This window comes from Podarcis vaucheri, assembly GCF_965113315.1.
Source record: "Podarcis vaucheri genome assembly, chromosome: 3".
In the NCBI taxonomy this organism is placed as follows: domain Eukaryota; kingdom Metazoa; phylum Chordata; class Lepidosauria; order Squamata; family Lacertidae; genus Podarcis; species Podarcis vaucheri.
The window spans coordinates 83,877,455-83,897,213 of NC_138761.1; the positions used below are offsets into that span (position 1 = coordinate 83,877,455).

The 19,759-nt window shown below is 41.3% G+C and overlaps 1 protein-coding gene across 1 annotated transcript in view; it reads left to right on the forward strand.

Annotated features, from left to right (window-relative positions):
* SNAP91 (synaptosome associated protein 91) overlaps nt 1–19,759 on the forward strand; it is a 73,519-nt gene that overhangs the window by 24,406 nt on the left and 29,354 nt on the right. Inside the window, exons 6-14 of the mRNA XM_082216969.1 lie at nt 284–377; nt 1,021–1,132; nt 1,737–1,843; nt 2,592–2,633; nt 10,139–10,234; nt 11,318–11,400; nt 14,575–14,602; nt 18,371–18,480; nt 19,007–19,110. Of these exons, the coding sequence (XP_082073095.1) occupies nt 284–377; nt 1,021–1,132; nt 1,737–1,843; nt 2,592–2,633; nt 10,139–10,234; nt 11,318–11,400; nt 14,575–14,602; nt 18,371–18,480; nt 19,007–19,110 (776 nt within the window). The remainder of the gene's footprint in view (nt 1–283; nt 378–1,020; nt 1,133–1,736; nt 1,844–2,591; nt 2,634–10,138; nt 10,235–11,317; nt 11,401–14,574; nt 14,603–18,370; nt 18,481–19,006; nt 19,111–19,759) is intronic.

Sequence of the window (19,759 nt, forward strand, 5' to 3'; positions counted from 1 at the left end):
TAAACCTTTCCCTAGAATGAAATACTATCCACTTTAATTTGAATCTCAGTCTTCACTCTAAAGCAGGGAAACCCCAAGCTTGGATCTCCAGCTGTTTTTTTGACTACATTCCCTTCATCCCTGACCACTGGTACTGCTAGCTAGGGATGATGGGAGTTGTAGTCCAAAAACAGCTGGAGACCCAAGTTTTGGAAATCCTGCTGTAAAGCTTTAATTTTGTTATTAGTTACCAAATAACACCTATGAGATTTTTTGAGTTGGAGCTTGATTTTTTTTCTTCCAGGGCGGAGGGTGTAATGAGGACAATGGTTCCAGAAAAATTACTGAAGAGTATGCCAATATTACAAGGACAAATAGATGCACTTCTTGAATTTGATGTATGTATTTACAGTTTTCTAAATTTTTTTATGATAAAAGGAAAACACTTCCCACTTAAGGTCACTGTAGAAACATAATATAACTTCAAACCTTATGAACTTGTACTTCTTATTTCTTTTGGCAAGCTTCTCCAAGGTGCAGAAAGAATGTGGCAGAAAATTGTGAATTGAACCATACTGAATAACATTTTTGCATTTAACTGAAGGTCCATAACAAAACTTGGTCTTCCAATCGCTAGCAGCACACACACGTACATACACACAAAGTGTGCATTGTTAACAGTGGTGCAAGATCATGCTGAGGATTGTTTGTCAGTGCATTTTCCCTTTTGCATCATTGTATTTTCCAACAGTTGAGAGAGATAGAATTTGGATATTTCTGAGAGGCAGAAATGAAGTTTTTCTCCAGCTACTGTTGTTCCCTTGAAATGAGATGAACCTTGGTACTTTAAATTTGCTTCAGATTTGTCTGGCTTTTCACACATAATTTGTATATTTTGTTTATATGCATGAAACAGACTTCAGTCCTGCGTGTGCCTGAACAATGTACATATTCAATAGTATTTAACTTTGTTCTAAGATATGACATAGCTCCAACATTTCAAATCACAATTAACAACCATGGGTTCTAATTTTTATGTAGGTTCATCCAAATGAGCTGACAAATGGTGTTATAAATGCTGCATTTATGCTTCTGTTCAAAGATCTCATCAAGCTTTTCGCTTGTTACAATGATGGAGTTATTAACTTATTAGGTAAGTAACTTGATGTAGCATGTTTTTAATGTTACATTGCTCCAAGAGAATAGTAGTTCTGCAGCTTAATCTTGTTAAGAGAGGAAGAAGCCATCTTATTTTCCAAGCGCATGATTCTCTCACATTCAGCTGTGTTCTTTTCTATATTGCTCCATGCCACCCCCAAATTCCAAAAGAGTTGCAAGATTCCAGGGGTTCCAGGCACATACCCAGCATTGTTTCTTTTGGGAAGATCAAGGCACAGCAGAGGCTAGTGTCTTTAAGAAATATGGTTTATCAACACATATTTTCACTTGGAAACCCCAAGTGTTTCTCTCATTGCCCCTCTCGTAGCTTCAGCAAACTTGGATCCAAAGCAGCAGTTAGTCATGGTTGCTGGTCTCATAGTGCAGCCTTCTGCAGCCAGCGCCGCATGGAGTTCAGGAACAGTGAGAGATTGGGCATGGAAAGTCTGCAGCAGGACAGGGAAAGCCAAGGAATTGAGCAGGGCTGCTGAGCATATGCAGAAGTGCTTTTCTGCTTGTGCAGTAATCTGCAGATGAAGACTTGGTATGAATAATGTAAAAGTTTTGTGGATTAAAAATGAATATGTCATTTATTCCAGAGAAATTCTTTGAAATGAAGAAGGGACAGTGCAAAGATGCTCTTGAGATTTACAAGCGGTTTCTGACTAGAATGACAAGAGTATCAGAATTCCTCAAAGTTGCAGAGGTAAGTGAATCTTCCACTGTGGCATGTTGGTTGTTATGGTTGCTATCTAGGCATGTGATTTCCCCCACAATTATTTACTTGATAGCAAACTGAGTTGTCGTTCAGATACTCTCTTTGTATGTGTTTAGATCAAACGCCACATCCATAAATAAACTACATTGTGTAAAATTTATTTGACATTTATTGAATTTTGTGGAAAGTTAGCTGTTCAGGATGTCACCAAAATGCAAATAAAATAACATTAGTCTCTGCTTTGGCCTTCTACAGTATATTCATGTTATACCAGTTAAGATGATAGTAGTAGACTAGCAGCCTGCTGGTGGGAATAGCTGCTGCATCATTATCTTTCTGACAGAACAGCAATTTTTATATCCCAAGTTAGGGAAAACCCATCTTTAAATAGATATGAGTTCTTCGATTTCAGCCATTCATTTTTATGCTTGGAGCGGGTCAGAAGGACACAGCCTGGGACCAGCTCTGTGCACAAACGTTTTGCTGCATCCATCTGTGTTTGAGAGAAGTTCTCCATCCAGAGTTGCAGTTCTGTAGGGCAATGAATGTATTGCATATTTCTACAAATATGCATTAATTTTAAAGCACCTGGATGTGGATATTACAAATGGAGCTTCAAAGTGAGTTAAAATCACAGTTCAGATGCAGTAGTCAAATTGAGCTATTTAGTATTTCTGGACTTGTTAAGCATAAACAAAAGAACATTTCTGAATTATTATTTTTTCATTATCCACAGCAAATTGGAATTGATAAAGGAGACATTCCTGATCTTACACAAGTAAGTTCCTAAATTATATTTAGCTTGGTGGTTGGTTTAACAATAGCAAAAATGACTTCTGTTCATTTAGCATGCAACCTAATGGCGTTACTCATATTTTAAACATCAGCATATGCCTCCTGAAAACAGCAACTATTTTGACAGATGTCAATCCGCTTTTTGTTCCTGGAAGAGGACTTCATTTTTAAGGCCACATTTAATTAAGAGATAAGCAATGAAAAGACTGCATATTTCTTCTCCCTTCCAGAGGTGCAGATTGATCCCAGAAGCTGAGAGTGTGAGTAATGCATCTGGGAGAGGAAATTCTTAAGTCCTGAATCCATGCTTTGACCTAGTCCATGACATCACTTTCACTGGGTTACCTTTTGTCTCTAGACAAGAGACAAGTTTAGGGCTGCCATAATACGACTAAAGATAAGGTGATAAATTACCAGAAGCCAGAGAGCTAGTGTACTGGTCAAGAATTCGAGTTAAATCTCTGTTCCCTGGATGACCACAGGAAAGCCTATCTCTCAGCTCCCATCTGTAATGTGGAGTAACATTGGCTTGCCTTACAGAATTGCTGTAAACATTTATGTAAGAATACACGTGGACCACATTTTAAAGGCCTGGGAAGTATGCTGCTAAGTCGTTACGCAGAAATGTAACCAAGGGATCGAACACTTAAAAACATTATTGTGGCATCCCTATCCTTGGGATTAATCATTAAGACTCTTGCATATAAATGAGATTGCTTTACCTTCAACTGCACAGCAGCATGACCTCCGTTAGTTGACCTCCCAGATAATTAAACAGCCGGTCTGTTAGAACAGGGTGCTGTGATTACAAAGACCCAGCATGGATTTCTCAAAAATAAGTCATGCCAGATGAATCTCATTTCTTTTTTTGATCGTTACAAGCTTGGTGTATCAGGGGAATGCTGTGGACGTAGTATGTCTTAATTTCAGTAAGGCTTTTGACAAAGTCCTCCATGACATTCTTGTGGAGAAGCTGGTAAAATGTGGGCTAGATTCATAGCTGGTTGACTCATCGAACCCAAAGAGTGCTCACGAATGGTTCCTCATCATCCTGGAAAAAAGTGACAAGTGGGGTGCTTCAGGGTTCTGTCCTGGATCTGTTGTTGTTCAATGTCTTTATAAACAACTTGGATGACACCAAACTGGGAGGGGTAGCTAATGCCACAGAAGGCAGAACTGGGATTCAATACGACCATAACAGATTGGAAAGCTGGTCCAAACTAGCAAAATGAATTTCAAAAGGGACAAATGTAAGGCTCTACATTTTGGCAGGAAGAACCAGCTTGCCAGTAGTACATGTGAGAAAAGGATCTAGGGGTCTTGTAGGCCACAGGTTTAACATGAGTCAACAGTGTGATGCAGCAGCGAAAAAAGCTAATGCTATTCTAGGCTGCTATCCTTAATAGAAGGATAATGTCCTGATCAATGGAACCACGGTATTCTAGTATTTGTCAGACCACACCTGGAGTACTGTGTCCAGTTCTGAGCACCACGATTTAGGAAGGATATGGACAAGCTGGAATATGTGTTGAGGAGGGCAACCAAGATGATCAAGGGTCTGGAAAGCAAGCCTTAAGAGGAGCAGTTGAGGGAGTTGGATATGTTTAGCCTGGATAAGAGGAGACTGAGAGGAGATATGATAGTCATCTTCAAATAAAGTATAGTGTGACAGGATGTGGAGGATGGAGCTAGCTTGTTTTCTCCTTCTCCGGAGGCTAGGATCCAAACCAATGGCTTCAAGTTACAAGAAATGAGATTCCAACTACATAAGGAAGAACATTCTGACAGTAAGAGCTGTTTGACAGTGGAACGGACTCCTTCGGAAGGTGGTGGACTCTCTTTCGTTGTTCAATAAGCATTCCTGTGCTTCTGTAGGCTTTTGCAGCCCTTTGGAAGATTGCCTTAAGAAAACTCATGACAGTTCAGTTAGGGGTGCCAGAATGCTGTTGGTTTTCCATTCTTGTTTACTTTTTGAGGATTTACTAATAAGAGAGCTTTGGAGCATGATTAATTCAAATATTTTACTGCACACACCAGTGTGTGTCCTCTGAAGAAAAGCAATAGGCTGGCTAATCCCCAGCCTCATTGAAACAGGTGTATGATATGGCAGAGTAAGAGATAAAAAGAGTAAAAAATATATATGCTTTTTCTTCTGCTGAAGCTTGTGCTTTTTCACAGAAAAGCTATTTTAATATCCGGGGGTGGGGGGAACTTTAAATATAGCTCAGCAGAAGGAGTACCTTGAGACTGTCTTCCTTCATACCAAAGGTCTCTTGCTTAGCATTGTTTAATTTATAGATTGATGTTGTTGTTGTTGTTTACAATACTGCACCTGCAGATGAGGACTAACCCCTGGACCTACTTCCCTGATTTAATTTTTCCTCTATGGTGTTTTCTCCCTACACATGCCCAGGGAGCCAGTGTGGTGTAGTGGTTAAGAGCGGTAGTCACGTAATCTGGGAAACCGGGTTCGCATCTCCGCTCCTCCACATGCAGCTGCTGGGTGACCTTGGGCCAGTCACACTTCTGTGAAGTCTCTCAGCCCCACTCACCTCACAGAGTGTTTGTTGTGGGGGAGGAAGGGAAAGGAGAATGTTAGCCACTTTGAGACTCCTGAAGGGGAGTGAAAGGCGGGATATCAAATCCAAACTGTGTGCTTTCATAAAACAGAAAATATGCAAATGGCCTAGTCATATGTGAAAGTCCAATGAGAATTATTGTGGGGGTTAATATAAGTTGGTGCCTCTATGCTAGTCAAGATAGGGACAGCACAACTTTCAGTTCTAGTCAGTAGCTAACTGAGCCTTGATATAGGGAAATTGTATTCAGCTGCTCTTTGTGAGTTATTATTGATAGTTACATTATCGGTAAGTTACATGGTTCTCACAAGTATTCAAAGGGTTAATCTTCAATGGTTTTGCTCAGATTCCTGGTGTACATTTGGGGTGAAAAGTTAGCAAGGCAGTGATGTTTTGTTTGTCATTTTAGGCAGCATTTTTATGAAGTATGGCCACCCAGCTTGCATTTTCTTGTCTTGACATTATCTCTCCTTGAGTAGTGCTTGGCTATGGCAGAGGAGTGCAAGTGGAGAAGCCAATGAGAGTAAAATTGAAACAGAGCCAAATTAAAGAGAGTGGATGGGATTTCCAACATGAAAAACAGTGGATAAGAATCTATTATTATTTTTTAGTCATCACCATCAGTGATTGAGCTGCACAAGCTACCAGTTTGTCTCTGGGCTCAAATTCAAAAGCTGGTCTTAACCTTTTAAAGCTGAAATGGTCTGGCTCCAGAAACCTTACAGGCCACATTCTTTGGTGCTCTGAACCTACTCTGGCATTCTGCTCAGAAGCTGAGGTCCTGTTCATTATTCCCCTCACCAGTGTGTGAAGTTCAGTATGTTGGAATGCAAGAGAACATCTGCCCAGTCTCTGAAATGTCTTCCATATAGAGGCTTGTGTTGACACCTTGCTTAGTCTTTTGACAGTCAACTGATTTTATTGATCCAGTTCTTGAAACTTTATTTTCACCACTTAAAATGAGCTTGTTTCTTTATTTATATTAATATTTTTAAATTGAAAAACCATATAAAAGTTTTAAGGGGCCCCTTTAAAAGGGTGACACTACATAATACAAAGGCTATAATGACAGTCTCTTAAAATCACTTCTGTCTGAAAACATTTGCTGTTTTTCAGATAATTATAAGCCAAGGCTTGCTTTAGCCATAGTTTATTCAGTCAACCATGAGTTGTCATATCACAGATAAGCAAACAAGCAACAGTTTGTTCCTCCAGAACTTGTTTTGTTTTCTAGCTGGTCTTGCCTTGTACTTCTGTAGCTTGGTGAGTTTGTGCAATGATGTGACCAAACAAACCATGTTTAAACAAGGTTGTTGGCCATGGTTACTTTTCCTTGGTTTCAGTAAACAACAACAACAACAACAACAATAATAATAATAATAATAATAATAATAATAATAATAATAATTTATTATTTGTACCCCGCCCATCTGGCTGGGTTTCCCCAGCCACTCTGGGTGGCTTCCATAGAAACCAAAAATACAGTAAAATATCACAGATTAAAAACTTCCCTGAACAGGGCTGCCTTATGATGTCTTCTAAATATCAGGTAGTTATTTATCGCTTTTACATCTGATGGGAGGGCATTCCACAGGGCTGGCGCCACTACCGAGAAGGCCCTCTGCCTGGTTCCCTGTAGCTTTGCTTCTCGCAATGAGGGAACCGCCAGAAGGCCCTTGGCGCTGGACCTCCGTGTCTGGGCAGAACAATGGGGGTGGAGACGCTCCTTCAGGTATACTGAGCCGAGGCCGTATAGGGCTTTAAAGGTCAACACCAGCACTTTGAATTGTGCTCGGAAACGTACTGGGAGCCAATGTAGGTCTTTCAAGACCGGTGTTATGTGGTCTCGGCGGCCGCCCCCAGTCACCAGTCTAGCTGCTGCATTCTGGATTAGTTGTAGTTTCCGAGTCACCTTCAAAGGTAGCCCCACGTAGAGCGCATTGCAGTAGTCCAAGCAGGAGATAACTAGAGCACGCACCACTCTGGCGAGACAGTCCGCGGGCAGGTAGGGTCTCAGCCTGCGTACCAGGTGGAGTTGGTAGACAGCTGCCCTGGATACAGAATTGACCTGCGCCTCCATGGACAGCTGTGAGTCCAAAATGACTCCCAGGCTGCACACCTGGTCCTTCAGGGGCACAGTTACCCCATTCAGGACCAGGGAGTCCTCCACACCAGCCTGCCCCCGTCCCCCAAAAACAGTACTTCTGTCTTGTCAGGATTCAACTTCAATCCATTAGCCGCCATCCATCCTCCAACCGCCTCCAGGCACTCACACAGGACTTCACCACCTTCACTGGTTCTGATTTGAAAGAGAGGTAGAGCTGGGCATCATCTGCATATTGATGGACACCCAGTCCAAACCCCCTGATGATCTCTCCCAGCGGCTTCATATAGATGTTTAAAAGCATGGGGGAGAGGATGGAACCCTGAGGCACCCCACAAGTGAGGGCCCAGGGATCTGAACACTCATCCCCCCCCACCACTTTCTGAACACGGCCCAGGAGGAAGGAGCGAAACCACTGTATAACAGTGCCCCCAGCTCCCAGCCCCTCTAGATGGTCCAGAAGGATGTTATGGTCGATTGTATCAAAGGCCGCTGAGAAATCCAGCAGAACCAGGAAACAACTCTCACCTTTCTCCCTAGCTCGCCGGAGATCATCAACCAGCGCGACCAAGGCAGTTTCAGTCCCATGGTGAAGCCTGAATCCCGACTGGAAGGGATCCAAATGGTCCGCATCCTCCAGGCGTGCTTGGAGTTGTCTGGCAAGCACCCACTCAATCACCTTGCCCAAGAATGGAAGATTTGAGACTGGGCGATAGTTGGCCATACTGGCCGGGTCTAAATATGGTTTTTTAAGAAGCGGTTTAATGACCGCCTCTTTCAGCGGATCTGGGAATGTTCCCTCACGGAGGGAAGCATTCACCACCCCGCAGAGCCCATCGCCCAGCCCTTCCCGACTTGCTTTTATTAGCCAGGATGGGCAAGGATCAAGGAGACAGGTGGTTGGTTTCACGCGTCCAAGCAGCCTGTCGACATCCTCAGGGGTAATGGATTGAAATTGATTCCATGCAACTTGACCAGACAGAGCTCTAGCACTCTCCCGCCCTGGCCCTGCTCCCACAGTGGTGTCTAGCTTCTTCCGAATATGAGTGATTTTATCTGCAAAAAACTTTGCAAAATCATTGCAGGAGATCTTGGGGTCCTTACAAGGCCCCGGTGGTAAAGGTGGTTCCGTTAAATTGCGGACCACCTGAAAGAGTCTCCTGCTACTATTTTCTGCAGATGCAATAGAGGCGGTGAAGAAAGTCTTCTTCGCTGTCGCTATCGCCACTTGGTAGGCCTCACCCAGCCGATGGTCCGAGGCTTCCCCTGCAACAGGAGTCCCTTTATAGCTGGGAGAGAGGGCCTGGGCCACGCCCCCTGGGCCAGTTGGAGAAGTTCCATAATTGGGAACTCCAAAGGCAATTAACATTATGCCTATTCATAAAATCTGGTTTCACCCTTCTTTCTTAGCTGCTTGCCCATACTGCATTGTCAGGGAGATTATAAAGTTTTGGAATATGTTCCTAGGTAGTATAAAGGCCTAGTGTAATTGCAAATTGACATACTTTAATTGTTTATAGCAACCAGTCAATTTGCATGCTTGTTTGGAAAATAGATGAATGAGGAGACTCGATTTAAATCATGCCGCCTTCTGGGTGACTGCATATTAATTCGTTGTATTTAGTGAGATGTGGAACACATTTCGTGGCTGTGTGCTCAACATCCTAAAGATGTTCCTTGCTCCATTAACTACATTCGCAGTTGATGGTGGTGGCTAGAAATACTAATTAACTCTATCGCTAAGAGAAGGATTTGTTCTTGCTATCAAGTACTTTATTTGAGATAAGTACTTGGTATCATTAGTACTATGCAGGACATGGAGTGTTATTACTACAATGCATTCTAAGTGGAGTTTATATTCTAAAAACCATTTTAGAGAAGGCTGTCATTAGTGCACTAAGAGATGAGATCTGCACCTTTAGTGTAAGCCCCATTAATTTCACATATTATAATAAGAATCTTATGGATATGTCCTTTGCTAACAGCAGAAGAGAGTTACATGGTTTCCCCCCCCTAGAATTAGCCTGGGCTGTTAGTGTTCCTAAGCCAGCTGTATCATCCTCGCTCTTGTGCTTTGTTCCTTTAAAAAAAATTATCTACAACCCAGGAAAGCCAGAACCAATAGCACTGCTTCACACACCGTATTTATGTGAATCTAATGCACACTTCAGTTTTCAAAACCTTGAAACCAAAAAAGTATTTCCTGTGCCAGCAGTGTTTTTCAGGCTTGCAATCGAATCTAATGCACCATCACATACTGTATTTTTCTGTCTATTTTTCTGCATAAGACACCCCCTATTTTTAGGGACTTGGATTTAAGAAAATGGGGGGAGATGGTCCAGAGTATAAGACGCCCCCTAATTTTTGACATTATTTTTTAGGGGGAAAACCTAGCCTTTCCCTTATACTTGGAAAAATATGGTATAATGTGCACCCTAATTTTCACAACGTAATTTGGCCAAAAAAAGTGCGTATTACATTGAAGTAAATGTGGTATTACAGATTAGAAGCAAGTAAGATGCTAAATTTGTTAACATATATATCTAATGCTTTCTCTTTTAGCAACATTTGAAGTTGACTTTTGAGGTTTGGGCAACTGCTTATAAACTAAAGCACTGCCCTGTGAAACAGTTCCTCTGTTATATTGTAGAAGCCTCTGTTTAGGGTTAAGACTGTTAATCTCAAAGGATTTAGGGCTCTATGCATTGCTAATATAGTCCAAACAGCAAGTTTTTGCACTTTGTTCCGGGTAACCTGCTTAATTTCTGTGTAAATCTATTTTATGTATGTAAAAAAAACCCTTAGGTGTTGCTGACCAGAGTTCTATGTGATCTGAAAAACAGTGGTGATAATGAAAAGTCCCCATTTAAAGACTATACAATTGATGAACCGGTAATCTTGATAAAATATGGCTTGCATCCACTTCTGTACCTCTGAAGTTTTCTTCTTTCATCAGTGACTTTGTGGAAATCTGCTTATCTAGGCACTATTTTTATCCTGGAGGAGCTAAGGACACTGTTAGTCATTCTTACTGTACTTACCTTTCCTTTCTCATTGTAACAACAGCAAGCGCATGTTGGGAACTCTCTCTTAAAAAATAATATTGAAGGGATCAAAGGGGGAAAATCAATCAATCAATCAAATTGCATTATTCTGTAACTGCAGAACTAATACTTGTGTCAAACTTTTATCTCATTTTTTAAACTTCACTTTAGAATGTAAAATACTATATTCCCAGCCTTTTAAAAAACAAAAACAAGAAGCAGCAGCAGCAGCCTGGTTTCTGGTCTGGAAAAAATAATTATGTACTACTTCTGGGAAATATTTGGACCTGCAGCATAAACACAGTATTTATAGCAGAGACAAAATGCCTGCCATCTCTGGATAATACAGCCTAATGTGTGTTATTGCACTGTGAATCCCTCTCTCATATCACTGGCCAATGTTGGGAGAGCTGTGGCATGATGACAACATTTCATGCATTATATTAATGTTACAGAAACAAGAGATTAAAGACAGGGAGCAGCTGCACTTTCTGTCCATTTTGTAATATGTAGTTCTGACCTATGTTACAGTTCTACTTGTGTGGAGGACTGGGGGAAATTTGGTTAAGCTAATTAGGTTGAATGCAGAAACTCTAGTTATGCATGCAAGTATCTATTTTAGATTTATTGGCAACTTTGACCTGTGAATGCCTGTGCTGTTGTTAATTTCTAATGCACGATGACTCATACTTTCGTTTTCTGACTAATAATAAAAACAATATTCAATGTACTCTAACCAAAGAATAATAGTTTCAATAGCAGCATGGAAGTGGTGTTCCTTTCTCAAAGCTGTGTTTTGGAATTAAGATGATGGCATGTAAATGCATGTAACTGGTTATGACTAGTTCCGAGAAGAGATGGAGTTCATGTTGGACTTCCCAAGCTGCTGCTCTTACTCTTTCGTTTTAAATGAGTAACTTGTTTTCCTTATCTATCTTAGGCTCCCAGTAGTCTTATGGAGACTCTTGAACAACATCTAAACAGTTTGGAAGGAAAGAAACCTGGAAACAGGTATGCAGAAAGGTGATCGAGCTGTATGTGAAATTGTTACACTGCAACTCTAATCCTATCAGCTTGGTTATCTGTACCTAAATACCCTTGTTATATTCAGACTGCACCAAAACCAGCACCTAGTTCTTCCTCATAAGAGAGCACCCCAGCCTAGCAAACAGAGCATAAGACCTGCCCATGCTTGCTTTATTTAGATTTGGGGTTATAGGATGTTAGGATAGCTCCAATATAAAACTGTGGCAGCAGAGCAGGGCAGTTGCTGAGGAGCTGCCCTGGCTTGTTTTGTCTCTTCCACTGTAACTCACCTGGGCTATCCACACCACTCACTTGTCTTTCCGGCTGGCCTTTTTGTTCTGTTCTCACTCTGCAATTCATGTGGCTACTTTACCTTTTAATTTATATAGGAAGATACATAGATACACACAAATACCCTTTTGTCTAAAGAATTATTATTATGTATTAAATTTGTATACCACCCTTCATCCATAGATCCCAGGGCAGTTCCCAGTATAAATTGTAAGCTACACAAATGTAATGGAAATTATTCTCCTTTTTCGACACCTTTCTCTTAGCAGCCACCCAAAAATTATGCTATCCATGTCCTAAATTGAAAACACAAGTCTCCAGTATGTACTCCTGATGTGTCATATTGCACAGTGTTTCTTGTGAAGCAGGACATTCTGAATTTCATCATGCAAGCATAATGCAATCCATTTAAAGATTATAGTTACTTGATTTAGATTACAATCCTACGCAAATTTTGGAGTAAGTTTGGTTGAATTCAGTAGGGCTTCTGAATGTACATGCTTAGGGTCAGGATGCATGTTTGCCACAGGCATTACATGTGTTGGACGAGGATCATGGATACCAAGCTTCAAGTGCCTCACAAGACTTGTTAGGACAAAATGGGGAAGGGGGAGGGGGAGAGCCACGTCTGCCACCTTGAGCTTCTTAGAGGAAAGATGGGATATAAATGTAATAAATAAATAACAATTACTAAGCATATTAATATTTCTCAGCTGTATGTATACCATGCATGTTCAGTACAGTGGTGCCTCGCAAGACGAAAAGAATTCGTTCCGCGAGTCTTTTCGTCTTGTGATGTTTTTCGTCTTGCGAAGCACGGTCCGTCGCAACTGCGCCTCTTCAAGCGGCTTTAAAAAAAAAAACGCAATACGTTTTCGTCTTGCGAAGCAAGCCCATAGGGAAATTCGTCTAGCGAAGCAACGCAAAACCGAAAAACCCTTTCGTCTAGCAAGTTTTTCGTCTTGCGAGGCATTCGTCTTGCGGGGCACCACTGTAACAGTTTCCTAGTGTCTTGACCAAACACGTATCTAGGCTATTTGTTTGTCAAGCTGTTAATTAAGCTGTAATTAACAAATGTTTCTTTACATGTGCCTCCCTTTTGTTTTGTTTATGTACATGGCTGTTTTGCAACTTAGTGAGGGGTAAGTAAATATATACACTAATGTTATGCATGTATATATCATACAGCATGTGTCTCTTCTAGCATCTCTTAGTGAAGCGATAGGTAGGCCTTGCTTAACTTTAATTCTGTGATACAGACCTAGAACTGTGTACAAAAATGAAGTGCCTATGAATTACACTTTGAAACGGAAAGAAACACTTTGATTTTCATAATTAAAAATGTATTTCTGAATTAAAAGGATAGTAAATTATGTATTTCAATTCAAAGTCTTGTAGACTGGTGTGGGTTCAGTTTTAGTTGAGAAGGGAAGACTGAATTAGGAACACACGTTATTTTATAAAATAATGTTGATTCTGATGTGTTTTTAACGGAAATGAAAAAGTATGAAATACTGTATGTATTCTTTAACAGAGTGGGTAACTTTTATTAAATTTTAAGTTACCTTTTGATTCAAAATATCAATGTCAATTACATTGAATTTAGCTAATGCAAATTTGATTTAACTAGGCATATACCATTCAGCTGGGACGTGGGTGGCGCTGTGGTCTAAACCACAGAGCCTAGGCCTTTCCAATCGGAAGGTCGGCAGTTTGAATCCCTGTGACAGGGTGAGCTTCCGTTGCTCAGTCCCAGCTCCTGCCCATCTAGCAGTTCGAAAGCACGCCAGTGCAAGTAGATAAATAGGTACCACTCCGGTGGGAAGGTAAAAACGGTGTTTACGTGTGCTTCTCTGGTTTGCCAGCAGCAGCTTAGTCATGCTGGCCACATGACCCGGAAGCTATCTTTGGACAAACGCCGGCTTCCTCGGCCTATAGAGCGTGATGAGCGTGCAACCCCAGAGTCGGTCACGACTGGACCTAACGGTCAGGGGTACCTTTACCTTTTATACCATTCAGCTAAAGTCTTCACTGGGCTAATGTTTCTGGTATTTAATGAGTTTCGATAAATGCTGCTTAGATTAATTTGGAGAATTTGCTCAGGTGAACAATCAATAGAAATTTTGCAGGAAATCCCATGAAGGTGTCTGACATATCCCAAGTTAATGATCAAAAAATGTAATACATTTTTCAGTGTCTGCTTTAGCAATCTAGCTGCATAGAGTAATATGCAAACAAGCAACCTCAATTATACTAAAAAGGTTTTTTAAAATATATATTTCCTAAGTAGTATTGAAACATAAGAAGCTGCCGCCTTATTTACAGAGGCAGATCAATAGCCCGTGTTGCCCATAATTGTTTCCTTTGACACCTAGTGGCCCCATAAAGAGTCAGGTAGAGGTTTTGTCACTACTATCTGAGGCTCCATACACGCTGTATGTTTAAAGCACATTCAAAACACATTTCCACCCCCTCAAAGGATTCTGGGCACTGTAGTTTGTTATGGATTGCTGGGAATTTAACACTGTGAGGGTTAAACTACAGTTCTCAAGATTCTTTGGGAGAAAGCTGTGTGCTTTTAAAGTATGCAGATGTGATTCTTTAACTGAAGGAAACTGGGACTTTCTATATGCAGAGGAAATGTGCTTAACCACTGAGTCATGGCATCTCTGTACATTTCATTGACTGTATTTGATATTCATGGAGAGTATTAACCAATCTTCAACTAAAGTTTTACAGACCTGAATTTTCTAAGCTTTTAGAGTAGAAGGCATTATTGTTCTTTGCTATAGACTGTGGCATTATACTCCAGCCTTCAAGTCTGCTTAAGATATTCCTAGTGAATTGCATTCAAAAATTTTCTTACATTAATTCTTCTAGCTCTGGCGCTCCTTCACCCTTGGGCAAGGTAAACATTTTAATGTTATAATGGCTAGATAGAGTTACTCTCTTAACGCAAGTGTTTAAGAAATGTAAATGTAAAAGATTTGTCAGAAGCCCAACTGTATCTTGATTGATGTGCTAATTCTGTGTGCAGGAGGATTTTACATGAATGAGTAATCAAACCCACACGTCTATAGCTGCATCTTCTCTCTTTCCCACAAACCTAAGTAGTGACCCTATTTACACATTTATTTGGATCATGTGGTAAAGGAAAATCAGGTGTTTTTATAGGTATTTTCAAAATTGGTGTTTTGTATTTATTTACTATAATTTATAGGACGCGGGTGGCGCTGTGGGCTAAAGCCTCAGCGCCTAGGGCTTGCCGATCGAAAGGTCGGCGGTTCGAATCCCCGCGGCGGGGTGCGCTCCCGCTGCTCGGTCCCAGCGCCTGCCCACCTAGCAGTTCGAAAGCACCCCCGGGGGCAAGTAGATAAATAGGTACCGCTTACCAGCGGGAAGGTAAACGGCGTTCCGTGTGCGGCTCTGGCTCGCCAGAGCAGCGTTGTCACGCTGGCCACGTGACCCGGAAGTGTCTTCGGACAGCGCTGGCCCCCGGCCAATAGATGTGAGATGGGCGCACAAACCCCAGAGTCTGTCAAGACTGGCCCGTTCGGGCAGGGGTACCTTTACCTTTACCTTTACTATAATTTATATTCTACCTTTCTGTCTCCAATATATATACTTGAGGTGGCTTCTAGAGAACTAAAACAATAAAATCAAACACAACAATATAGCAGTGTATAAATATTTTTATAAATAAATGTGGTTGGGCTCCAACTCTTATCAGCCCCAGTCAGCATGGCCAATGTCCAGGGGGGATAGGAACTGAGTGGGCCCAGGGACACCTGAAGGAAATCGGGTTGGCTACTCCTTTTGTAAGGCGTGCTAATAATTCTTGCTACCAATCTACCCAGTTAATGACCCTGCAACTTTTTATGTTCCTCATCCCTTATTTAAAACTGGAATTAGAATGGCTATTATAGCATCCTCTGGTATTAGAAAGCTCGTTTTAGTGACAGTTTGCACATTTTTGTTGTTGTTGGGCAGTTCAGCAGCTTCGCATCTGAGTCTTTAAAGAACCTTCCATTGTTTGCCAGACCTGGTAACATGTTACAGTGGTACCTCGGGTTAAGTACTTAATTTGTTCCGGAGGTCCGTACTTAACCTGAAACCGTTCTTAACCTGAAGCACCACTTTAGCTAATGGGGCCTCCTGCTGCTGCCACGCCACCGGAGCACAATTTCTGTTCTTATCCTGAAGCAAAGTTCTTAACCTGAAGCACTATTTCTGGGTTAGCGGAGTCTGTAACCTGAAGCGTATGTAACCCGAAGCGTATGTAACCCAAGGTACCACTGTATTTTTAAATTTGTCAGTTAGCCCTAAAACTTCAACCTCTTGTCACCTGTTTCACTCTGTTTTTGAGAATCCGCAATTGAGAGAAACAGTTCAGGAATAGCTATAAACTCCCCAACAACTGGTACACTGAAGACCAGTGCAAACAATTCATTCAGTTTCTCTTCAATCTCCCTATCCTTTTCTAGTAGAACTTTCATACCATTGTCATCTACGTCCCTGGTTACTTATCTCCTTCTGTTTAAAGCCATTATTATTATTTTGTCTTAATACTTCTGGCAAGATATGCTTTCTCTGTATGTTTGTTTTAGACTTCATACTCTTTGTGTTCTCTTTTGGACAGATAAACATTATTTAAGGGAAGGTTTCTTGCCTTGGTTTTGCTTGTTGCCCTGCACTGACGTCCTCTTGAACTTATTTGCATTTGTTGGGCCTTTTCATATCATGGCGTTTAAAAAGTTGCAGGAATACTGCTGAGATTCAACTCCCCTGACACTCCCTTTTTACTAATCCACTCATTTATAGAAAGTTTCCTCTTCTAAAATGTAAATGTGAATATGTTGGATTTCTAGGACAGCTTCCCATTTAAACCACAGATTGGGTGCAATGAGGACATTGCAGTAAACTTACTTAATAATTTTATCATTCGTAAGCTAACTAATTGTGCCCACTTAACTCCGCTTTGCCAGCACCGGGAAGAAACATTGTGTTCCTTTGCTTTTGCATTTTATCCATGGATTGTGTCTATTTTGCTCCCCAGAAAACAGTCTGTGTCCACCGTTTGTTTTTAGTTTACTTATTGTGACATATTTGAGCAAAACAAACTACAGTGGTGCCCCGCAAGACGAATGCCTCGCAAGACGAAAACCTGCTAGACGAAAGGGTTTTTCAGTTTTGCGTTGCTTCACTAGACGAATTTCCCTATGGGCTTGCTTCTCAAGACGAAAACGTCTTGCGCTTTTTTCTTAAAGCCGCTTGAAGAGGCGCAGTTGCGACAGACCGTGCTTCGCAAGACGAAAAACATCACAAGACGAAAAGACTCGCGGAACGAATTATTTTCGTATTGCGAGGCACCACTGTACAACCTCTGCTGTTAAGTTGGATCATGATTTGTTTCTCCTCAGCATGAGTGGAAAGGGTGTGATTGGTTTGTGCACAGTAAAGTATTAATTATTGTTTACTGTGAATAGCTGAGATCCCTGTTCCAGAAGGCTATGACAATCTTGCACCAGGTTCAGGTTGGATATCAGGATTAAGTCTAGACCTGCCTCTCCATTCTTAGTAGGTTTTATTACCAATTTACAGCACAGTCATTTATCTTACCTAGAAACGTTGCAACTAGAACAGTTATAGATTAGGTTCCATTTCATACATCATGCAAATCCTGCCTTTATGTTTCTTTCTAAATTCTGATGTCAAAACCCCTATTCTCTTTGTCTGAAACCATACACCTGAACACAAAGAACAAACTATTCCAAGTCTCAGAATTGTCAAGTTGTTTTTTATACTTACAATAGTAATCTGCATCCAGTTTTGTCTGCAGAACTATTTGATAAGGGCACAGTTTCATATCAGATGAATGCAGGTGTCACATTCTAAATGTGAACCTGGAAAATAATGGCGTTTTCCTGCAAGGATTGAAGCGGGAGTTTAGTCTCCTCTGCCTCTGTTGAAGCTATTGTTGTTGTTTTTTTAAAAATATTTTCTAAGCCATCAAATAGGGTGCCTAGTGTCTGGGGGCCATTTCTTAAGTTCCTCCTAGACTGAAGATATACAAAGTCTCTTAGAAAAAACAACAATACTTGAGTACATGGAAGGGGGTGGGGGAAATGATTTTACCCGTGGCCTTCAGCAGCAGAGGAACATCTTTGCCTTGAAGATATGCTGAGGGGATCTTTTCCTAGATGGATGCTGGCAGGCTTCCAGCTTCTGTCATGGCAGTGAAATCTGAGATCTTGCTTAGCCACTGATCCCCAGATAATATTGAGCTACTGTGAACCAGAGACCTAAAATTCAAAGGCCTTTTAACTCGCTGTTAATAAAGTAACTTCTGTATCTACTGAATTTGGCACTTGTCTTTTTAACACATGCTTATGATTCCTCTTTATGGGCTAATGATAGAGGAAGTGAAAGTTTGAGATGGACCTCTTTATTGGGAGGGGATTTAATCACGTTACACTGCAAGCTTATTCACGCTTACCTAGAAGTAAGCCCCATTGAACTTCATTGGGTTTACTTCTGAGCAGACATGCACAGGACTACACTGTTGACCTCTTTTTTATATTAAAATACTAAAGATGCTTTTAAGATAGCAACTGCTGAAAAATTAAGTAGACTTAATTAAGTGCATGTTGTGTACTTATGACTTCTTCTTGTCCAGTCTTCTCCAGCCACAACTGTTACGTCTCCCAATTCCACCCCGGCAAAAAGTATTGATACATCTCCTCCAGTTGATCTCTTTGCAACATCGTCTACAGCAGCTCCAGTCAGGTTAGTTAAGCAACAAATAAAAATACATACTCATTATTATTTTTTATAATTTTTTTAAAAAAGCTGTGTTTAAAGAGTAATGATATGGGTAAAGTTGTCTTTTTCAATATATACAGGCAACGACCAACATGTCAGTGCTCTGTCCTGTTCTGGCCCCTTTGCCGCCAACTTCCGGGTTGCAGAGATGTACGCATGCATCGTCATGAGCCAATTGGATGCACATAGATTGGTCATTGCCTGTATTTTATAAGTTTTCTACTTCTTTCACACTGTTGGAAAGACCATCTTAAGCTCATTGTGGGCAAGCTATTTCATAGTACCCAAAGTATCAGTGTGCACAACGCTTAATGCACGTGTGTGACACACACACACACTCAGTGCTATCCCCCAATGTCTTGGTTCTAGTTCCACAAGGCACTGATCAGGACAGAGGGATAGCGAAGTCTTCACAAGACTAGTACCCCATTTCAAAACTACACCTACAGCTTTCATCCTAAAATTCTTTTCTGTCTTATTTCTGCAACAGTGCTTCCAAACCCTCCAGTGATCTTCTAGACCTTCTGCCAGACGTTACATCTACTACTGCGCAAGCAGCTTCAGCAGCTCCTGCTGGAGCAACTTCATGGGGAGGTAAAAACTTTCTGATCACAGACCTCTGAAAACTCCTTTTAGAATAATCCTTGACCCCTGAGCATTGCCTGCACTCTGGCTGTGTTCCTACATCACACTAAACCATGGTTTACAAAACTGTGCATAAGCTGTAAGGAGCCTTGCACACACACACCCCGCCCCACTTCTTCTCACACAGCTTGAAGGAGAAGCATTTCCTTCAGTCTCCTTCAGTGTTGGCTTGTTGTAGCATGGGAACCTGGGATCACAATGCACCACTAACTCATATTTTTTTGTCAGTTGCTTCAGAGCATTGGTTGTGAAACTGGTTTTCTTAAACTAACCATAGTGTACAGCAACCTTTCCTAACCTGGTTCCCCCAATCAGTGTGGTCAGTGGCCAGGAGTGATGGGATTTGTAGTCCAACAACATCTGGAGGGCACTAGCTTGGGGAAGGCTGGTGTAAACCATAATCTTGGATTTTCTGGCAACAACAAGCCACCTTTAAAGGAAGTAAATGTTGCCAATATCATTGTCTTGCATACGGAGGATGGGAGAGCACACAAGCCTAAGACTTGTTGCAGCTCCTGGATACCGTGTTAAACCATGGTCTAGCATGACCTGGATCAGTTCCTTTTTCATGGTGTGCAGCACTGTAAACTTGTCAGAG